Genomic DNA, 15864 nt, shown 5'->3' with positions numbered 1-15864 from the left:
AAGAATCCTTGTATGTAAGGGGGTTGAACGAGGTAACTGAAGGGTTTGTCCAACTTAAAGGCTCCAGAAGTTGTCTTTTAAATGACAAGGGCTTAATTTCCAGAATATATACACAGCTCATACAACTTAGTAAGAAAAAAAACAAACCCAATCCAAAAATGGGCAGAAGACCTAAACAAGCAATTCTCCAATGAAGACACAGAAATGGCCAATAGGTACATGAGAAAAATGCTCAATATCACTTATTATCAGAGAGATGCAAATCAAAACTACAATGAGGTATCACCTCACACCAGTCAGAATGGCCATCACTCAAAAGTTCACAAACAATAAATGCTGGAGAAAAGGGAACCTTCCTACACTGTTGGTGGGAATATAGTTTGGTGCAGCCATTATGGAAAACAGTATGGAGATTCCTCAAAAGACTAAAAACAGACTTAACCATATGACCCAGCATTCCCACTCCTGGTCATATATCCAGAGGGAACCTTAATTCAAAAAGACACCAGCACCCCAATGTTCATAGCAGGACTATTTACAATAGCCAAGACATGGAAACAAGTTAAATGTTCATCAATAGATGACCAGATAAAGAAGTTGTGGTATATTTACACAATGGAATACTACTCAGTCATGAAAAGGAATAAAATAATGCCACTTGCAGCAACATGGATGGACCTGGAGAATGTCATTCTAAGTGAAGTAAGCCAGAAAGAGAAAGAAAAATACCATATGATATCACTTATATGTGGACTCTAATTAAAAAAAAAGACAAATGAACATATTTATAGAACAGAAACAGACTCACAGACAGGAAACAAACTTGTGGTTACCAGAGTGGGGAAGGGGGTGAGAAGGGATAAATTGGGAGTTCAAGATTTTCAGATACTAACTACTATATATAAAATAGATAAACAACAAGTTTGTACTGTACAGCACAGGGAACTACATTCAATATCTTGTAGTAACTTATGGTGAAAAAGAATATGAAAACAAATATATGTATGTTCCTATATGACTGAAGTATTGTGCTGTACTCCAGAAATTGACAGGACATTGTAAACTGACTACACTTCAAAGAAAATATATTAAACACACACACAAAAAAGTGGAGAGCTGCCATCACTCACATCTTCCATTATCTGCCATTGGTTTAGGAGTTATTTCCCTTTGACTCTCTAGTCCCTGCAGGTTACACACATTTACTGTTGATCCTCACTGTTTGCAGGATTACATTCTATAAAGTCATTATCTACAGTGAATTAGCGAATACAGAAACTTTGCTCCTAGGGAAATGCAGGGTTAGGTTCCTGTGAGCTACGGGTCACAACATTTTCATTAAACGATCCATACATAACCTTGTTTCATGTGTGTTTCTGTGTAAAGAAACCTTATTCAATGTACGTGGCTGACTCAACACCTAACTCACAGCTAACAGCATCGTTTTAACTCCTGTTATAATGCTCTGTGCAAGTCTGTAAATGACCATGAAAGTGCCATGAGTGTTGACTTGAGGGTTACAAATACATTTTAACTAGTAGGCAAACTCATGAATACGGACTTTGTACACAATGATGATCAGCTGGTGTGAAACTATATACCCTTTCTCGTCCCTTTAACCTTGACCTTGATAAACAAAACTGATCAACGGGCATCTTCCCAGCCCTTTCATCCTTGGTCCTTTAAACTGATCTGCCTGAGTCTAAAACAGCTCTGGGATATCAACACTCCCCTTTCCTATTGCCTAACAATGTCTCTCTCCCTTGTGAAATTTCTTCACTCTTTGTGTGTGTGTTTAGTTTGGCTTTAGTTTTAAGGTTCCTTTCCAGTGGATCGGCGAGTCTCCTGTTCCGAGTCCTCGTGCCCTGCTCCACTGAACCCTTCTGCCCTGTGTGGCCCCGCTGCCCTCTTCCACAGACACACGTGCTGAGTGCACCATGGCTGACCAAGGCTCTTCACTCTCATTATCTCCTCTGAGCAACACGATCTTAAGTCGATTAGCTTGAGCCCAGGACAGGCTGCATTACTTGCGGAGCCTGGTGCCAAATGAAACCTGGGCCCCCTGTTTAAAATTTACTAAGAACTTCAAGATGGCAAGGGCAGCACGTTGAGCCAAGAGTGAGGCCTTTTTATGTGCGGGGCTCTGAAGTGACAGCTGAGCCGTGGGGAACCACGGGGCTCACCAGGTGCCGGGCTGGCTCTGCCTGACGCCCCCCCACAGGTGCTCCGTGCCCGCCTCCGCTCCTGCCTTCAGGGCCTGCCTCACTTCAGGGACCAGGGAAAATGCGTGTGATCCCTCCCTGCCTTAATTCTCCTCTCTCATAAAAAAGGGTAAAGAAATGAGTAAATATGACTATTATTCCCTTTTCAAAATGGAGAAAGGAACTGAGAGGAGGTGATTAAGTGTAAATCGTAATATTTAGTCATCCCTGCCTCATGGAGGCATGAGAAGGATTTACTGATGGCATTAGGAAGAAAGGCACTAGGTAAATCCCAGGTATTATACAGGTATTTTACACTGAAAGAGGAGAGACTGAGGCCACCTCGGGTGAGAGGGATTTACTGACACAGGTGTTAGACAATGAGATCGGTTTCCAGAATCTTCCCTAGATAGTTTCAGATTAGGAGGAGGTTCCTGCACGTCGGACGTGATTTTCTAGGAGCATGGCTTCCAGGACCCTCAGTGGCTCTTTCTATCTGAAATTTTGTTTTTTTTTCCAGAAAGCTAGCCCTGAGGGATCATAAATCTCACCGAATCAGGTAGAAATGGAAAGCACAATTCCTTTAACCTCCCCACACAAGACAAGGTCCTAGTTTCTCCCCCGCATTCCTACAGCACGTTATTCTCTTGCAGATTTCCAAAACCAGCTGTGAACAGCAGCACACGTCCTGTGCATGTACTTATGAAACTTACAAAATCAATGATGAGGCCAAAGGAATGGTTATAAGAAATAATGCTTTTTCCCTGCCTCTCTTTAAATAAATTGGGATCAGATATAACTTTTACTTTTGCCAGCTAAGGATTAAAAGAAACAAACCATTGTCTATTATCATTATAAGTTCATAGGAGAAAGACTTTGACACCAAGACAAACAAAACCCATGGAATGGGAGAAAATAATTGCCAATCATATATTGGATAAGGGGTTAAAATCAGAATAAAGAATTCCTACAACTCAACAACAGAAAAACAACCAATTAAAAACATGGGCGAAGAACTTGGACAAGTCTCCAGAGGACACATAGAAACGGCCAATAAGCACATGAAAAGATGCTCAGTATCACTAATCATTAGGGAAATGCAAACCAGTACCACAATGAGATACCACTTTAAAACCCATCAGGAAGGCCACTATCAAAGAAACCCAGCAAGTAACAAGTTGTCAGGATGTAGACACATTGGAACCCTTACGACCTGTTGGTGGGAAAGTCAAAAACTGTGGAGGTTCCTCAAAAAATTAAATACAGAATTATCAGATGACTCAGCAATTCTATTTCTAGGTATATACCAACCCCCAATGGAAAGTAGGGTCTCAAAGAGATATCTGCACACCCATGTCCATAGGAGCATTATTCACAATAGCCAAGACCCAAGAGTCTGTTGGCAGCATAGAGACAGAGTGTGGTCTATACACACAATGGAGTACTATGTACCTTAGAATGGAAGGCAGTTCTGACACATGCTACAACGCGGATGACGATGGAGGACATTATACTAAATGATACAAGCCAGGCTCAAACAAATACTGTATCAGTCCACATACATGAGGTGCCTAGAGCAGTCAGATTCAGACAGGAAGGAGAATGCTGGCTTTCTGGCTGGGGGAGGGGAAATGGGAGTTTCCATGTCTAGAGTCTCAGTTTTGCAACATAAAGAGTTCTGGAGATTGGCTGCACCACAGTGTGAATGTACTTGACTCTACTGAACTGTACACTTTATAATAGCTGAAGTAGTACATTTTATGTTTGTGTGTTTTACCACAATTGAAAGAAAAAAGGAATGACAAACTCCTATACTGAAGTTTCTTTTCTCACTTCTCTAAAGTCCAATACAACTACACCTGTTTTTGAAAATTGAAGTAGTCAGTTATAATGTGTCAATATCTGGTGTACAGCACAGTGTCCCAGTCTTGCATATACATGCATATATTTGTTTTCATATTCTTTTACAACTGCATCTTAGAGTGCTGTCTGATCAGCAATTGGTATGCACTATCTTAAGTAGTCTAAACATGAGCCACTGAAAATGTTTAAGTGTTTTAACTCACCCTTTTCCAAGGTAAGGAAACAACCCAGATTTTGCCCTAAATCAGCCACAGAAAACCAAGACCAAACACAGAAGACCAAAGGAGATGACGTTCTGTGGCTGCACGTGGAGATTAACTGTCATGATACTTAAGGTGTAATGTGAAAGTGATGGGTGAGAAAGGACTCAGGACCAGTATTACCAGTAAAACCATGACTTGAAACGCAAGATCAGCTCGGAAGCATCATGGCGGCCTTTGCTACCAAATTCTCACATGTATATCTACAGCTCCTCAATGCCTAACACTCACCTATCCATCTGCCTACAGATCTCTCTCTCTCTAAGTAGCACATATACATGTAAACAGTACATTACATATGTGTATATAATATATAATAAAGCTTCCACTGATTCAAAATTACTCATACATGGGTCTAGGTCCATAATAAAGTTTGTTTGGGGGTTATTTATAAAGTTTGCTAAGCCACTGTGATTTCTTAGCTGTACTGAAACACATAAGCACAAAACTTTGCAAGTTCTCTCAACCACATTCAAAACGCTCCTGTTACATGCATGCCATCACATCCCAGAAAGACTCGTACTTCTATTTATTAAAGCAGTTTTACTGGATAACACCTGACTTTTTTTTTTTTTTAAGTTTATTGTTTTCCCTGTTTGCTGTGTGGCTTCTGACAGAGGTACCAGAAACCTCGTGAGCATCAGCACAAGCCGAACCAATCTGCCCTTCCTCCTCGTTGCTATGGTTACTGAACAGGTTTTCAGACTGGTTGCTAACTGACCTGTCCGCAGCTTCCGCCCCGCTGACCCCTCGTTCGCACAGTGTGGGACACACTTTTCTGGCTTGTCCTCTGTGTTCATTGTTTTGTCTCCCTGTCTCACCTCTGTGGTGCCTTCTCGTTTTGGGTTCCTTGGTGGTTATCTTCCCCCGGGGTTCAGTTCTATCTACCATGTTGCCAAAACAACACCCACGCAGTTCTATTGACCCCACCCCCCAGGCTTCAGGGACCACCACGTGCAGTACCTCCTGAAGGGGCATCAGCACTTCGCTTCCTCATCCTCATCTCCGCAGAGCCCTGAGCTCACCTGCCATCTCCCCTGGTCACCTCAAATCTGTGCACCCAAACCACATTCATCATCTGCCCACAAAGCTCCTCCCCTTGCACCCCCACCACCACCCAGCCCCAGTGCTGGTGCTGCCCCACCCACCAATCTATGCCTGAATCCTGAGGGTCATCTTAGACCCACTCCGTCCTCTCTGAACCCCCACGTCCTATCCACCACCAAAAGCCATCCATCCGACCACCTGACTATGTCCTTGTCCCCCTGCCCCTGCGCTAACTTAGCCCCCAGCCCCCGTCCTGCACCAGATCCTAACTGGCCCTCTGCGCCTCCTCTAACAGACTCTCTAGATCAGGACTGTCCAATACGACCATCTGCACTGCCCGAGATGCTGGCAACTAGCCACACGTGGCTGCTGAGCACTTGGGATGTGGTTTCGTGTGACTGGGGGCTGAATTTTAAATTTTACTAAATTTACATGTCAGTAGCCATCTGTGCCCAGTGGTTACCACATTGAAAGGGTCAGCGCTAGTCTCCATAGATGTGCTCAAAACCCCTCAACGTGCTCTACAGATCCTTTCGCTGTCTCCATCCTTCTTTCTCTCCATTCTTTCCTGACGTTCTTGGATACAATGAAATTCTCCATTTCTCCAAATCACCATGTGCTTTCTCCCTTGGGATATTAACTCCTTTGCTTGGGTTAGCTTCCCTCTGCCTGTCTGGCCAACTCCTGCTTCGCCTTTGGGGCACAGCTTGGGCATCACGTCCCTCATCTCATGCCCTGGCCCATCTCCTCCCTGACACTCCCCCTTCTGGATACCCTACCTATAGGCCTTCCAGTCCACATCGAGCACCCATCACACTGTGGTCAGGTTCTCCGCTTACTTGTCTCCTCTGCTTCCACTACACTGCACACTCTGAGGGCAGGGACTGAGTCTCTGGCCGTCATTGTACCCTCAGCACCAGCACAGTGCCTGGCCTAGTGGAGGCTGCTGTGCGTGCACCTGCCTGCCCGGGGCCCCTTGACATTGATCTTGGCAATGATTTTTTGGATATGACACCAGACACACAAGTGACAAAAGCAAAGTTCAACAAGTAGACTACATCAAGCAGCAGTCTCCCAGGGCATCAACAGGAGAGCCTGGAGAAACACAACCGCGGTCACGGAGCAGCAATGCCCTTAACCATGGACGTAGTGAACAAAGGAGGTCCAACAGACAAGGGCGCCCTTTGCATCCACAGGGAGTCATGTCTCCCAGCTGGGCTTCATGGCCCCAGTTACCAGCACATGAAACACACCAGTCCTGGAACCACCCAGTCCTTCCCACACCACACCCAAATCATCCATTCCCTATTTACCCACAATATCGAAAAACTACAACATTCTGACCAATTATTTTTCCCTTTTCCCCATTTTTATCTTTAAATATGTTTGATGCATTTTTCAGCTATAAAAACATAAAGAAAAACTTTTTCAGATGAAAATTAGCACTCATTGGCACAATTCACCAAGGGCAATGCATTCAGAACTCTGCTATACCCTTGAAATGAGAAATCTGTAAAGGCAAACACCAAAATAAGGCTGTAGAAAGAGTTGCTGTGAACCATTAGTAACTGTCTCATTGGTTTCACCAACTAGACAAAGAAGAGGGTCTGCTATGTCAATTACTCCGTTAATTTGAAATCTTTACCCATGTAGGTTTCTCTTCCCCGAGGACTGGGTCTTTCTCCCTCCCTGGTGCCCTGGAAGATAAGGCTTTGCTCGCTTAGCTGACTCTGACACAAACAACTCTTCCTTTATTTAGAATCTATCTTAGTCACGGTCCTGTCAGAGAAGGAGGCAGTGTAACACTGCTAACAATTGTATTAGGTGGTGGTCTCACCCGGTGAGATAGAATACAGCTTTGCATCTTGATCTCTCTCTCTCACACACACACACAGGGGTGGTACTGCCAGCTCTGGGTACTTTATTACAGATACAGAATCAAATAACCTCACCTCATTGTAACCTGAGTGAGGGGAAGGGAGGAAATGTGCCTCCACACGCTGAGGCAGCCTGGCCAGGCATCACTTATCAGCAGTGTTTTGACAACACGAGGACAAGGGTTTTCCGTTCCCCAACATCAGTCCTTCCTGATGGTGACCTCCCTGCAGTCTGCCCTCATCTCCATCACAAAACCCCTTTCATGCCCTCAGTGAATCACAAAGCATCTCAAGCACACCCAACATGTTCTAATACCATCAGGCTCCCCTGCTAAATGGCAGGACGGACGCACAGGAAGTTGACTCTGGGGGGCACTGACACTTGAAGTGCCTTGGAAAGGCTTCTAAGTGATCGCAGGCTATGTGATTTGCTACCAGATGACTGCCCCACACTGTAGATGGCCTTTTCTACCCACTGCTCTGCTTGGTCTTGAAAACTGCCGACTGTCGCTCCTTGAAGGCACTTGCCATGTACTGGAGTGTCTCTGTCCTTAGAGGAAACTAAAACGGCCTGATGGATACTCTTTGGTGGTGCAGAGACACGGTTTTGGGGAAACCCAAACACCATCTTGGAAAAGGGGAAGCAGAGTGGTGAACATGTGTTCGGCGCCTTAGTACCTGTGTTATTTCATGCACTTCTAAAAATTCCCTCTAAGATGGCTATTAGTCCCATTTTAAGAAACTGAGGGCCAAAAACTTTAAGTGAAGCGCCCAAGCTGACTGAGATAACTGTTGGTGGAGCAGCACAGGCCATGTTCTCTCTGCTGTCCCCAGAGGTCACAAGTCTGTGGCAGACTCCTTTTGGGGCCTCAGAACTTTCCTGGAGGAGACGCTGACTGTGAAGATGTGAAACAGAGTCAAACGTGAAAGCAAGGAACAGTCCAAAGGGTGGATCCACCCTGCTTGGGGCTGGCAGGCTTCAGTGTGCAGGAAGAAACGCTTAAAATAGGTTGGTTGCTGCTCTCAAAACCACCTTGAGTAATAGTCTTGGTGGAGATGGCCAACACCACTGCTCAAATGCAAAAGCACCCGCTCATTAAATGAGCAATGGGGACTTCAAAATAATGTGTTAACAGCCCTGGCCGCTTGCAGTAATGTCTCTTTTGTTGGTGACTGTGTCACTGAAATGTAACAGTCTCTCCATGTAAACAGTGGAGTCTCCCAGAGCCTCCGGTGTGCATGTGGAGCAGGTGCTGTATCACCAGATGTTCTGCTCCCATCGCACCCACCTTCCCCTTGCGGGAGGGAGCCTGGCTGGAGGAGAGCCACTTGGGTTGTGCAGCCTTCTCTCTGCAACCACAGAAAGCAACCGCTCAGCAACACGACCCTCTGGTCACAACCAAGGGAGACACCGGTGCTCACCCAAGCAATGGGTAGGTTCTTAGCTGGGTTTAATGATTATCAGGAGAGACAAAAACCTCCCACCGAAGCCGGCTCAGCTTATGGTGAGGCCGACCCAACGTCTGGTTTTGGGAACTGCTGAACATGTGTGACATTTGAGCATCAACACCGGATTCGCTGCCTTCAAGATGGAACCCCGTGCCTCACAGAAACGATGCATTCCAGAAGATGGCAGGGAAGAGCCAAATGAGTCTGGAGAGCTGGAGTGAGCGTGGTGCAGCTGCTTCCAATGTTCCTCGGGCTAATCTGCTGATCTCCAAAGATGCAGCCCAGCCTGAACCCCAGCAGCTGTGACCAGCCTGAAGCGCCCCTGCATCAGGCGGGTGGTGCCGGGATGACCATCAGACAGTCAAGAGGGTTCCAGCTGTCACTGGCTACCTAGGGACCTTGAGAAATCACTCTCTGGACCTCTGTCTCTTCTTCCATGACATAAAGATTCTCTGAGACCCACCCCCCAGGTCTTCCATGACATGACCTCTGCTCAGCACAGCTGGCGCCCAGATCTTCTCAACAAGGGTTTCCAGCAACTCAGAGTAAACATCGGGGAGCCCAGAACGCATGGTGTGCTCACCTCTTCAGGCTCTCAGCCCCCTGTACACGGCTATCTGATTGCCCTGAGCCGGCGGAAAGCTCCTGGAGGCCAGGCCAGGGGCTTCCCCTCTAGCGCACTGCCTGATGCTTTTAGACACTGATGGATTTGCTGAATGAGACGAACCTCTCCTCTATCAGAGCAAGTGGGAATCCTAAGGACAGGAATGGGGATAATGAGAATCACACTCGTCTTACAGGGAATTTGTAGAAGTGCCCGAAATAACACAGGTAATCAGGCACCCTCTATGTGACAGGTGCCGAACACACATTCACCCCTCTGCTTCCCCTTCTGAAGGAGATGATCCTCTTTCTCCATCAGAGCAAGTGGGATTCCTAAGGACAGGCATTCTGTTTACACTTGCCCCTCTGGTCCTAGAACGGGGTAGGGGCTCACTGACAGGCATGAAGTGCACACGTGTGCTCTCCAAGGTCCTGCTGCCCAGGAGGCCGGTCTCGGCCCCTCGCTGCCTGCTCCTGCCTTGCACTGCGCTCTCACTGTGTTTCTAGAATCCCAGCTATTTGAGGGTTGGGTTGGTGTCATGGATTCCTTTTCCATCCTCTGTAGTCTCATCCGTTTTGCCAGGCCTGAGACACCGTGCAGGCCGGTGTGTACCCTGAAATAGTCAATTACAACAGCACAACCTTGCAACTGTGGAACAGAAGAAGGGCAATTTTTTTGCCTCTAGGAAATGCTATTAATATTATCATTTAACGTTTACTTGCTGTTCTACACACTGATTATCACATAAATAAATAGCCTTTGATCTCCATGAATGAACAAAAGTTACCAATGAATTCATTAGAAATGAGCCTCTTAAACCCATAGGAAATTAACTGTCACTCCTAGCAATAGCTAGAAAACGACCAGTAATTCTCCATTCTCCCTAGAAGAATAAGGAATCTATATGTTGTACAGATAACGTCCAAATGTTCTCAATGCAAGAACATGCTTCCTAGGAGCCTGACCACAGCTGCTTTCTGGGAACCTTTTTTGGAGTGGAAGACTTGTTCGAAGGGCTTATGATTCATTCAAGTTACTGACCGACTCAAATACTCAACTGCCAACCTGTTCTTCAGAGAATGTTCCCTTCACTCACCTTGGCACTGCTCTGCCAACGCGTGTGTGCACCATGTGGGAGAAAACCATGCGTCCCAAGAGCCACAGATGTGTGTCCTGAGGGCTGGCGTACCATGCATGCGATTTAAGCAGTACTCTGACTTACATGCACAGGGCTCTTGTTTGTGGGGCCCTTAGGAACATATGCTCCTTTTCCACAAGGTGACCAAAACGAGGCTCCGAGTACAGAGCCTGTCCTTGTGAAGCTCTTTGTTCCCTAGAAGAAAATTCCACAAACGTTGACTCACTAATTCACTCTAATGAAAAAGCAGTGGGCAGTCTCAAGTCCGAGTCACCGAGGGGACTTAGAAAGGTCCCTCCAGACTTACAATGCATTTTCCAATGTTCTGTCCGGGATGGGAATAAAAATAGAGCATCCAAGACGCGTCTGTTAGGCTACTTCTAAGAGCAAACATTTTTGATAATTTAGAATAAAGGTTTTAGGATTCAAGTGATTCCAGTGATTCCCCAAAGAATGTCCTCCTTCCAGCCAAAGTGGAGCAAGGCAGATTGGATTTACCTTCCTGCCAGAAACAACCAAAAATGCTCAGGAAAAAAAGACATGAAGAAATGGTTTCTGAGACCCTACATGTCAGTTCAGTGAAGGACAGTGGTCTCTAGAAGAAAGCAGAGGAGAAAAGTTCTGTGACACTGGCTGAGGCAAGCATTTCTTAGCTGCAACGCCAAAAACATGACTCACAGAAGAAAAAAAATCGACTGGACTTTATTATAATTTAAAACTTTTGCTCTTCAAAAGACATTGTTAAGAGAATGAAAAGATAAGCCACAGACTGAGAGAAAATACTTGCAGATCACATAACTTATAAAGGAATTGTATCTAGAATATAGGAGGAACTCTCAAAACTCAAAAATCCAATTAAAAACAAACAATCCAGGTTTTAAAAAATGGGCAAAAGAGTAGAACAGATACTTCAGCAAAGAAGATGCGAAGAGGAGGAATAAGCACGAGAAAAGATCATTAGTCATTAGGGAAATAAACACAAATTAAAACCACAGGGAGACATCACCACACAGCGATCAGAATAGCTAAAACTACAAAGATTGATCATACTGAGAGGCAGCAAGGATGTGGAGCAATCTGAACCCACACACACTTCTCAAGGGAAGGTTCAACTGTCCAACCACTTTGGAAAACAGTCTCGTAAACAATGAAAACACACCCACCAAAGGACCCAGATCTCCAACAGCTACGTATTCACTCAAGGAAAAGAGAGTGACGTTCACACAAAGACGTACACACAATGCTCAGGGCAACTGTATCCGTACTAGTCCCCAGTCTGAGAAGCCACCCAAACGTCCATCAGTAGGTGACGGGACTACCAAAATGAGGCACGTCTTCACGATGGGACACTGCTCAGCAGTGAGTAGGAATGAAGTACTGACATAGGGCAACACCAGTGGATGACTCCCAAAGCAATTACACAAAGTGAAGGGAGCCAGATACAAAAGACCACATGCAACATCATTCCATTCATGCGAAACACCTGAACATACAAACGAATCTAATTGCCAGAAAGCAATGCAGAAAGCAGCTGGGGAGCAGTAGGGAGCAGGAAAGGTTGAAAAAAAAAAGGCACAAGGAAACTTTCAGAGTGATGGGTCTGTTTGTTATCCTGAGGTGATGACTGTTTCATGGGTGTATAACATGTGTCAAACTTCTCTAATGGTACGCTTTAAATATGTTCAGTTTACTGTGTATTAATTATACCTTGATCAAAAAAAAATACTAAAAACACATTGATTTACCCTGGGGAATTTTGCAGAAAATCATCATTTATGGGTTGGCCATTTGGCAACTGTTCACTGAGTTCCTATCTCGTGCCGAGCACTGTGCTGGCGGTAAAAACAAGCGAGCAGAAGACAGTTTGACACTGACCACTGGGGTGGCCTCTGGGGGCTCTCCCCTCCTATTGTGCGTAAGGCTCAGAGATTCTGAAAGACTACAGATCAACAAGTGTGAACTTCGGCTGTCACTCTCCTTACGTGCAAATTGCTTCAACATGTATCACCCCTTTTCATGTGTTGTGACCACAACTACATACTCATTTCGCAACTGCCCTTGCGCCTGCCTGATCATTTGAACAGATAAGAGAATTCATCAAGAATTACACCTCCTGCTCCCCGCTCCTCCCACCCCGGCTCCACGAAGAAGGGCTTTTGACAAAACCAACACAAGAAAGAAACCAACAGAAAAAAGTAACCACGCTCCTGTTCCCAGGGAGAGCGTCCCATTTCAGGCTCTAGTTCCCCTTCTTTTAGTTAGAGTGTGGGAAACATCATTTGCTGTGTTCTCCAAAGTCATGTTGACCATCATCACGGATTCCCGAGATTTTCCATGAAACTATGCTTTTAGGCCACTGATAATTAGCACAACTATGGATCACTGAATTCACCTTGGGGGGGTTTGACTCTTATCACATGAGAAGCCTGGAGAAAGCAAAGGCCAATGTGCTACACGCTGGGTCTTCAGTGTGAAAACCTGGAAAGGGACATTCTTTTATCAATCAACCCACTCCGCTGGCGCAAACAGATCTCTAAAGCATTATTTCTGTTATTTCAATTGTAATACTATTCCAATATTGGTCACCAATTTTGTCAACATCTTCCTTCACAACACAGAAATATTTGAAAAGGGATTTCTCATACAAACCATATGGGCTGAACTCGGGCAATACATTTTCCAAAAGCAAGTATGGAAAACTCCCAAATAGAAAAACACTGAATTAGCATGACTGTGTACAACTGTTTTTTTTTTTAAAAGCCAGAACTGGAGAAACGGCTTACAAAGTGAAACAAGAAGCACATTTTCCGGGCCATAAGAAAGCAAGCGCCCCAGATCACTATTTCACAGAAACTGCTAACACACACCTCGGCTACGTCTGTAACTGAGTAAATCAGGAACAAGCTCCGAGTTTACTTTCCATGTTTACACAAGAAAGGGGACTCCTATGAAGAACAGTGACTAGAAAATCCCAAAGTTGGCAAAGAACGAGACGATCCCAGCCGGCCCCAGGACCACTAATAATGTTGCTGAAAAATGCGGTTATTAGATTAACAGTTGTGGAAGGCGGACACTATTTAGGCAATGTGAAAGCACACATTTTCATTAAGCAAACATTTCCTAAATTGCAAGCAGAAAATGGGACACTTGCTTGGACACCTGCGGCAAATCTGAGGGCCTGCCCTGGCCCAGAGCTCAGGGGTTTTGCTCTTAGGAGGTACTTCCATCTGTGGGCATTTGTGGCCCACATTATGAAATTCATTGTTCAGCCGCAGCTGAGTCGTTCACGTGAGAGTCTGGATAAGCCAGGTGTGGACCGCACGGTGAAGTCATCTGCCTGCTGTATTATGGGGATGGCGTTATGATTTAAAGGACTGTATTATACCCAGGAGTGCGTTACCTTCTCCTTATCTGTACGTTTACCATAGGCTTCGATATTTGAAACACTACGTACTGGAAAAGCCACTTACATTTCTAGAACAGACTGGATTTTCTGCAACCTTTCAAAGGTATTCTGAAGAAACACTGCCTTCCTACTCAGTTTCAACTCTTGCTGCCTTCCACTGGATAATTCACCCCTGTTCTTCCCAAAGCCCCAAGAACTTTCTCAGGGTCCACAGTGCGTGGTTGTGGGCCCTCCATTTAAGGCACCAGAAGGCTCTACTTACGTCGTGCATGGAGTCCAGGAGCTTGGTCAGTTGGTAGAACCTCTGCCAGCTCTGCCCAGAGTTGTTGGGGCATTTAGTCACCATCTTCCTCAGTTCTTTGATGTAATTTGTCCTCATTTCTTCAAACGCAGCCTGGCTTTTGAGGCCATCCTTTGGAACTGTGTTTAAGGAATACGGACATGTCAATTTCCAAGATGGAAAACAGCCTTAGCATCTTTGTACTTAAATGGCTTGGAGTATTTTGACGTCACAGGCTCGCACTTGCAGATTGCTCCTGAACCTCAGTTATCGCATTTATGACTAAATATGGCAGGTACAGAACGGTGAGCCCTCATAGACATACACATACAAAAGAACAGTAATAGACCTATTGGGTATATGTTATAATGCGCTTTGCTTCTACAAGCTCGCTTAACCTTGACATCCATCTTCATTGTATTATTCACATTTTACAGAAGTGGAAACTGAAGACTGGAGGTTTAATCACAATAAATAAATGGCAGAGAAAGGTTATAAACCTAGGTCTGTCTCCAAAGCCTGTCTTAACCACAACACTACATTGCCTCATGGCCTGTCGTCAAACTTTTTATGAATCCTAACTTGCCAACAGCTCAGAGGTCGGGAAATACACTTTAATTTTCCAGAAAAACTGGAAGAGCCCCAGACAATCTAAGCAGAGGCTGGACTTAGAAAGCAACATCTTCGTATTCAAGTTCCAACGTCAAAGACACACGGAGAAACTGGCTGTCTACCAGGGGGACTCCGTGCTGCCAATAAGCACTTTCCATCCTCTTTGCTCTGAGGTCACATGACCACCGAGGTGCTGTCACGTGACCACCCAGACACCTGATGGCGAGCCTGTGCACTGGGCTGAGTGTGTGATATGTAACACAACAGAGCTTGGCACGTGAGGCAAGATCAAAAACTTTGAAAGAGAAGAGAAAGAATGCTCATCTTTACCTTCAGTAAGATAGAAAATTAAGGATTATGTTTTCTTCTATCCTTCTATGTAGTGGCTAGCTTTTCTGGTTAAATGAAAAAAATCTCACAAAAAATAATACTTTGACATCAGCACTGCGAAACATATCAAGTGCTTCCGTCACCTGCCGGAAGGGGAGGCTCATCCGAGGACACAGGTGAACACATTTTATGGAGAAGGGGCACACCTGCACCTGCGTTCTGGAGGGGGACGTAGGGTAATGTGTCAGCTACAGGTGTCCCCTTTGAAAATCTACGTACATGTTTGCTTTCATTCATTACAGCCCATATGTACTTATGTTTCTGCTTTAACTTTGAGAAATGAAATCACTTAGAACTTTTTTTAGAAGATGAAGACAATAAAAATTCATCTTGTGATATTAATATTCCGAGTCAGAAATTGCTTTCATTTCTTAATTGCACATCATACTTGCTAATTTATCATAACTGGTATAAATAATAATTTTATTGGGCCACCAGCACTTTAGAACGGCTAAGTACATTCTTGAGTGTTATGTGTAACCCTGGGAGTCAGGCACACCACCGTTTCTAAATAGACCCTGTTGTCCTGTATAAAGAGGTGAATTATCTTGTCAATTAGCTTCACACATTATGCTAACACTCTTCTCCTTGAGTTTAACTGTTGAGGCTTTTGATTTGTGGTTTATCTAAGTCTATTTTTGTGGGGGAAGAATAAACCCCTAATAGCAACTGCAGAAATTCCTGAGTCTGCCACAGTGTTAGTTGTGGTTTCAAGTATCTGACATTCACATTCATAA

The 15864-nt window shown here is 44.8% G+C and overlaps 1 protein-coding gene across 3 annotated transcripts in view; it reads right to left on the bottom strand.

The window, feature by feature from the left end:
* Positions 1-15864, bottom strand: part of NR3C2 (nuclear receptor subfamily 3 group C member 2) — a 330623-nt gene that overhangs the window by 16964 nt on the left and 297795 nt on the right. For all 3 annotated transcript variants that reach the window (XM_031465002.2, XM_031464999.2, XM_064491164.1), the window contains exon 8: positions 14108-14265. In XM_031465002.2, coding sequence (XP_031320862.1) covers positions 14108-14265 — 158 coding nt within the window. The remainder of the gene's footprint in view (positions 1-14107; positions 14266-15864) is intronic.

The sequence above is a fragment of the Camelus dromedarius genome, chromosome 1 (genome assembly GCF_036321535.1).
Source record: "Camelus dromedarius isolate mCamDro1 chromosome 1, mCamDro1.pat, whole genome shotgun sequence".
NCBI classification, from domain to species: domain Eukaryota; kingdom Metazoa; phylum Chordata; class Mammalia; order Artiodactyla; family Camelidae; genus Camelus; species Camelus dromedarius.
The sequence above is the reverse complement of the archived record's forward strand: the minus strand, read 5'-3'. Positions and strand labels throughout refer to the sequence as shown.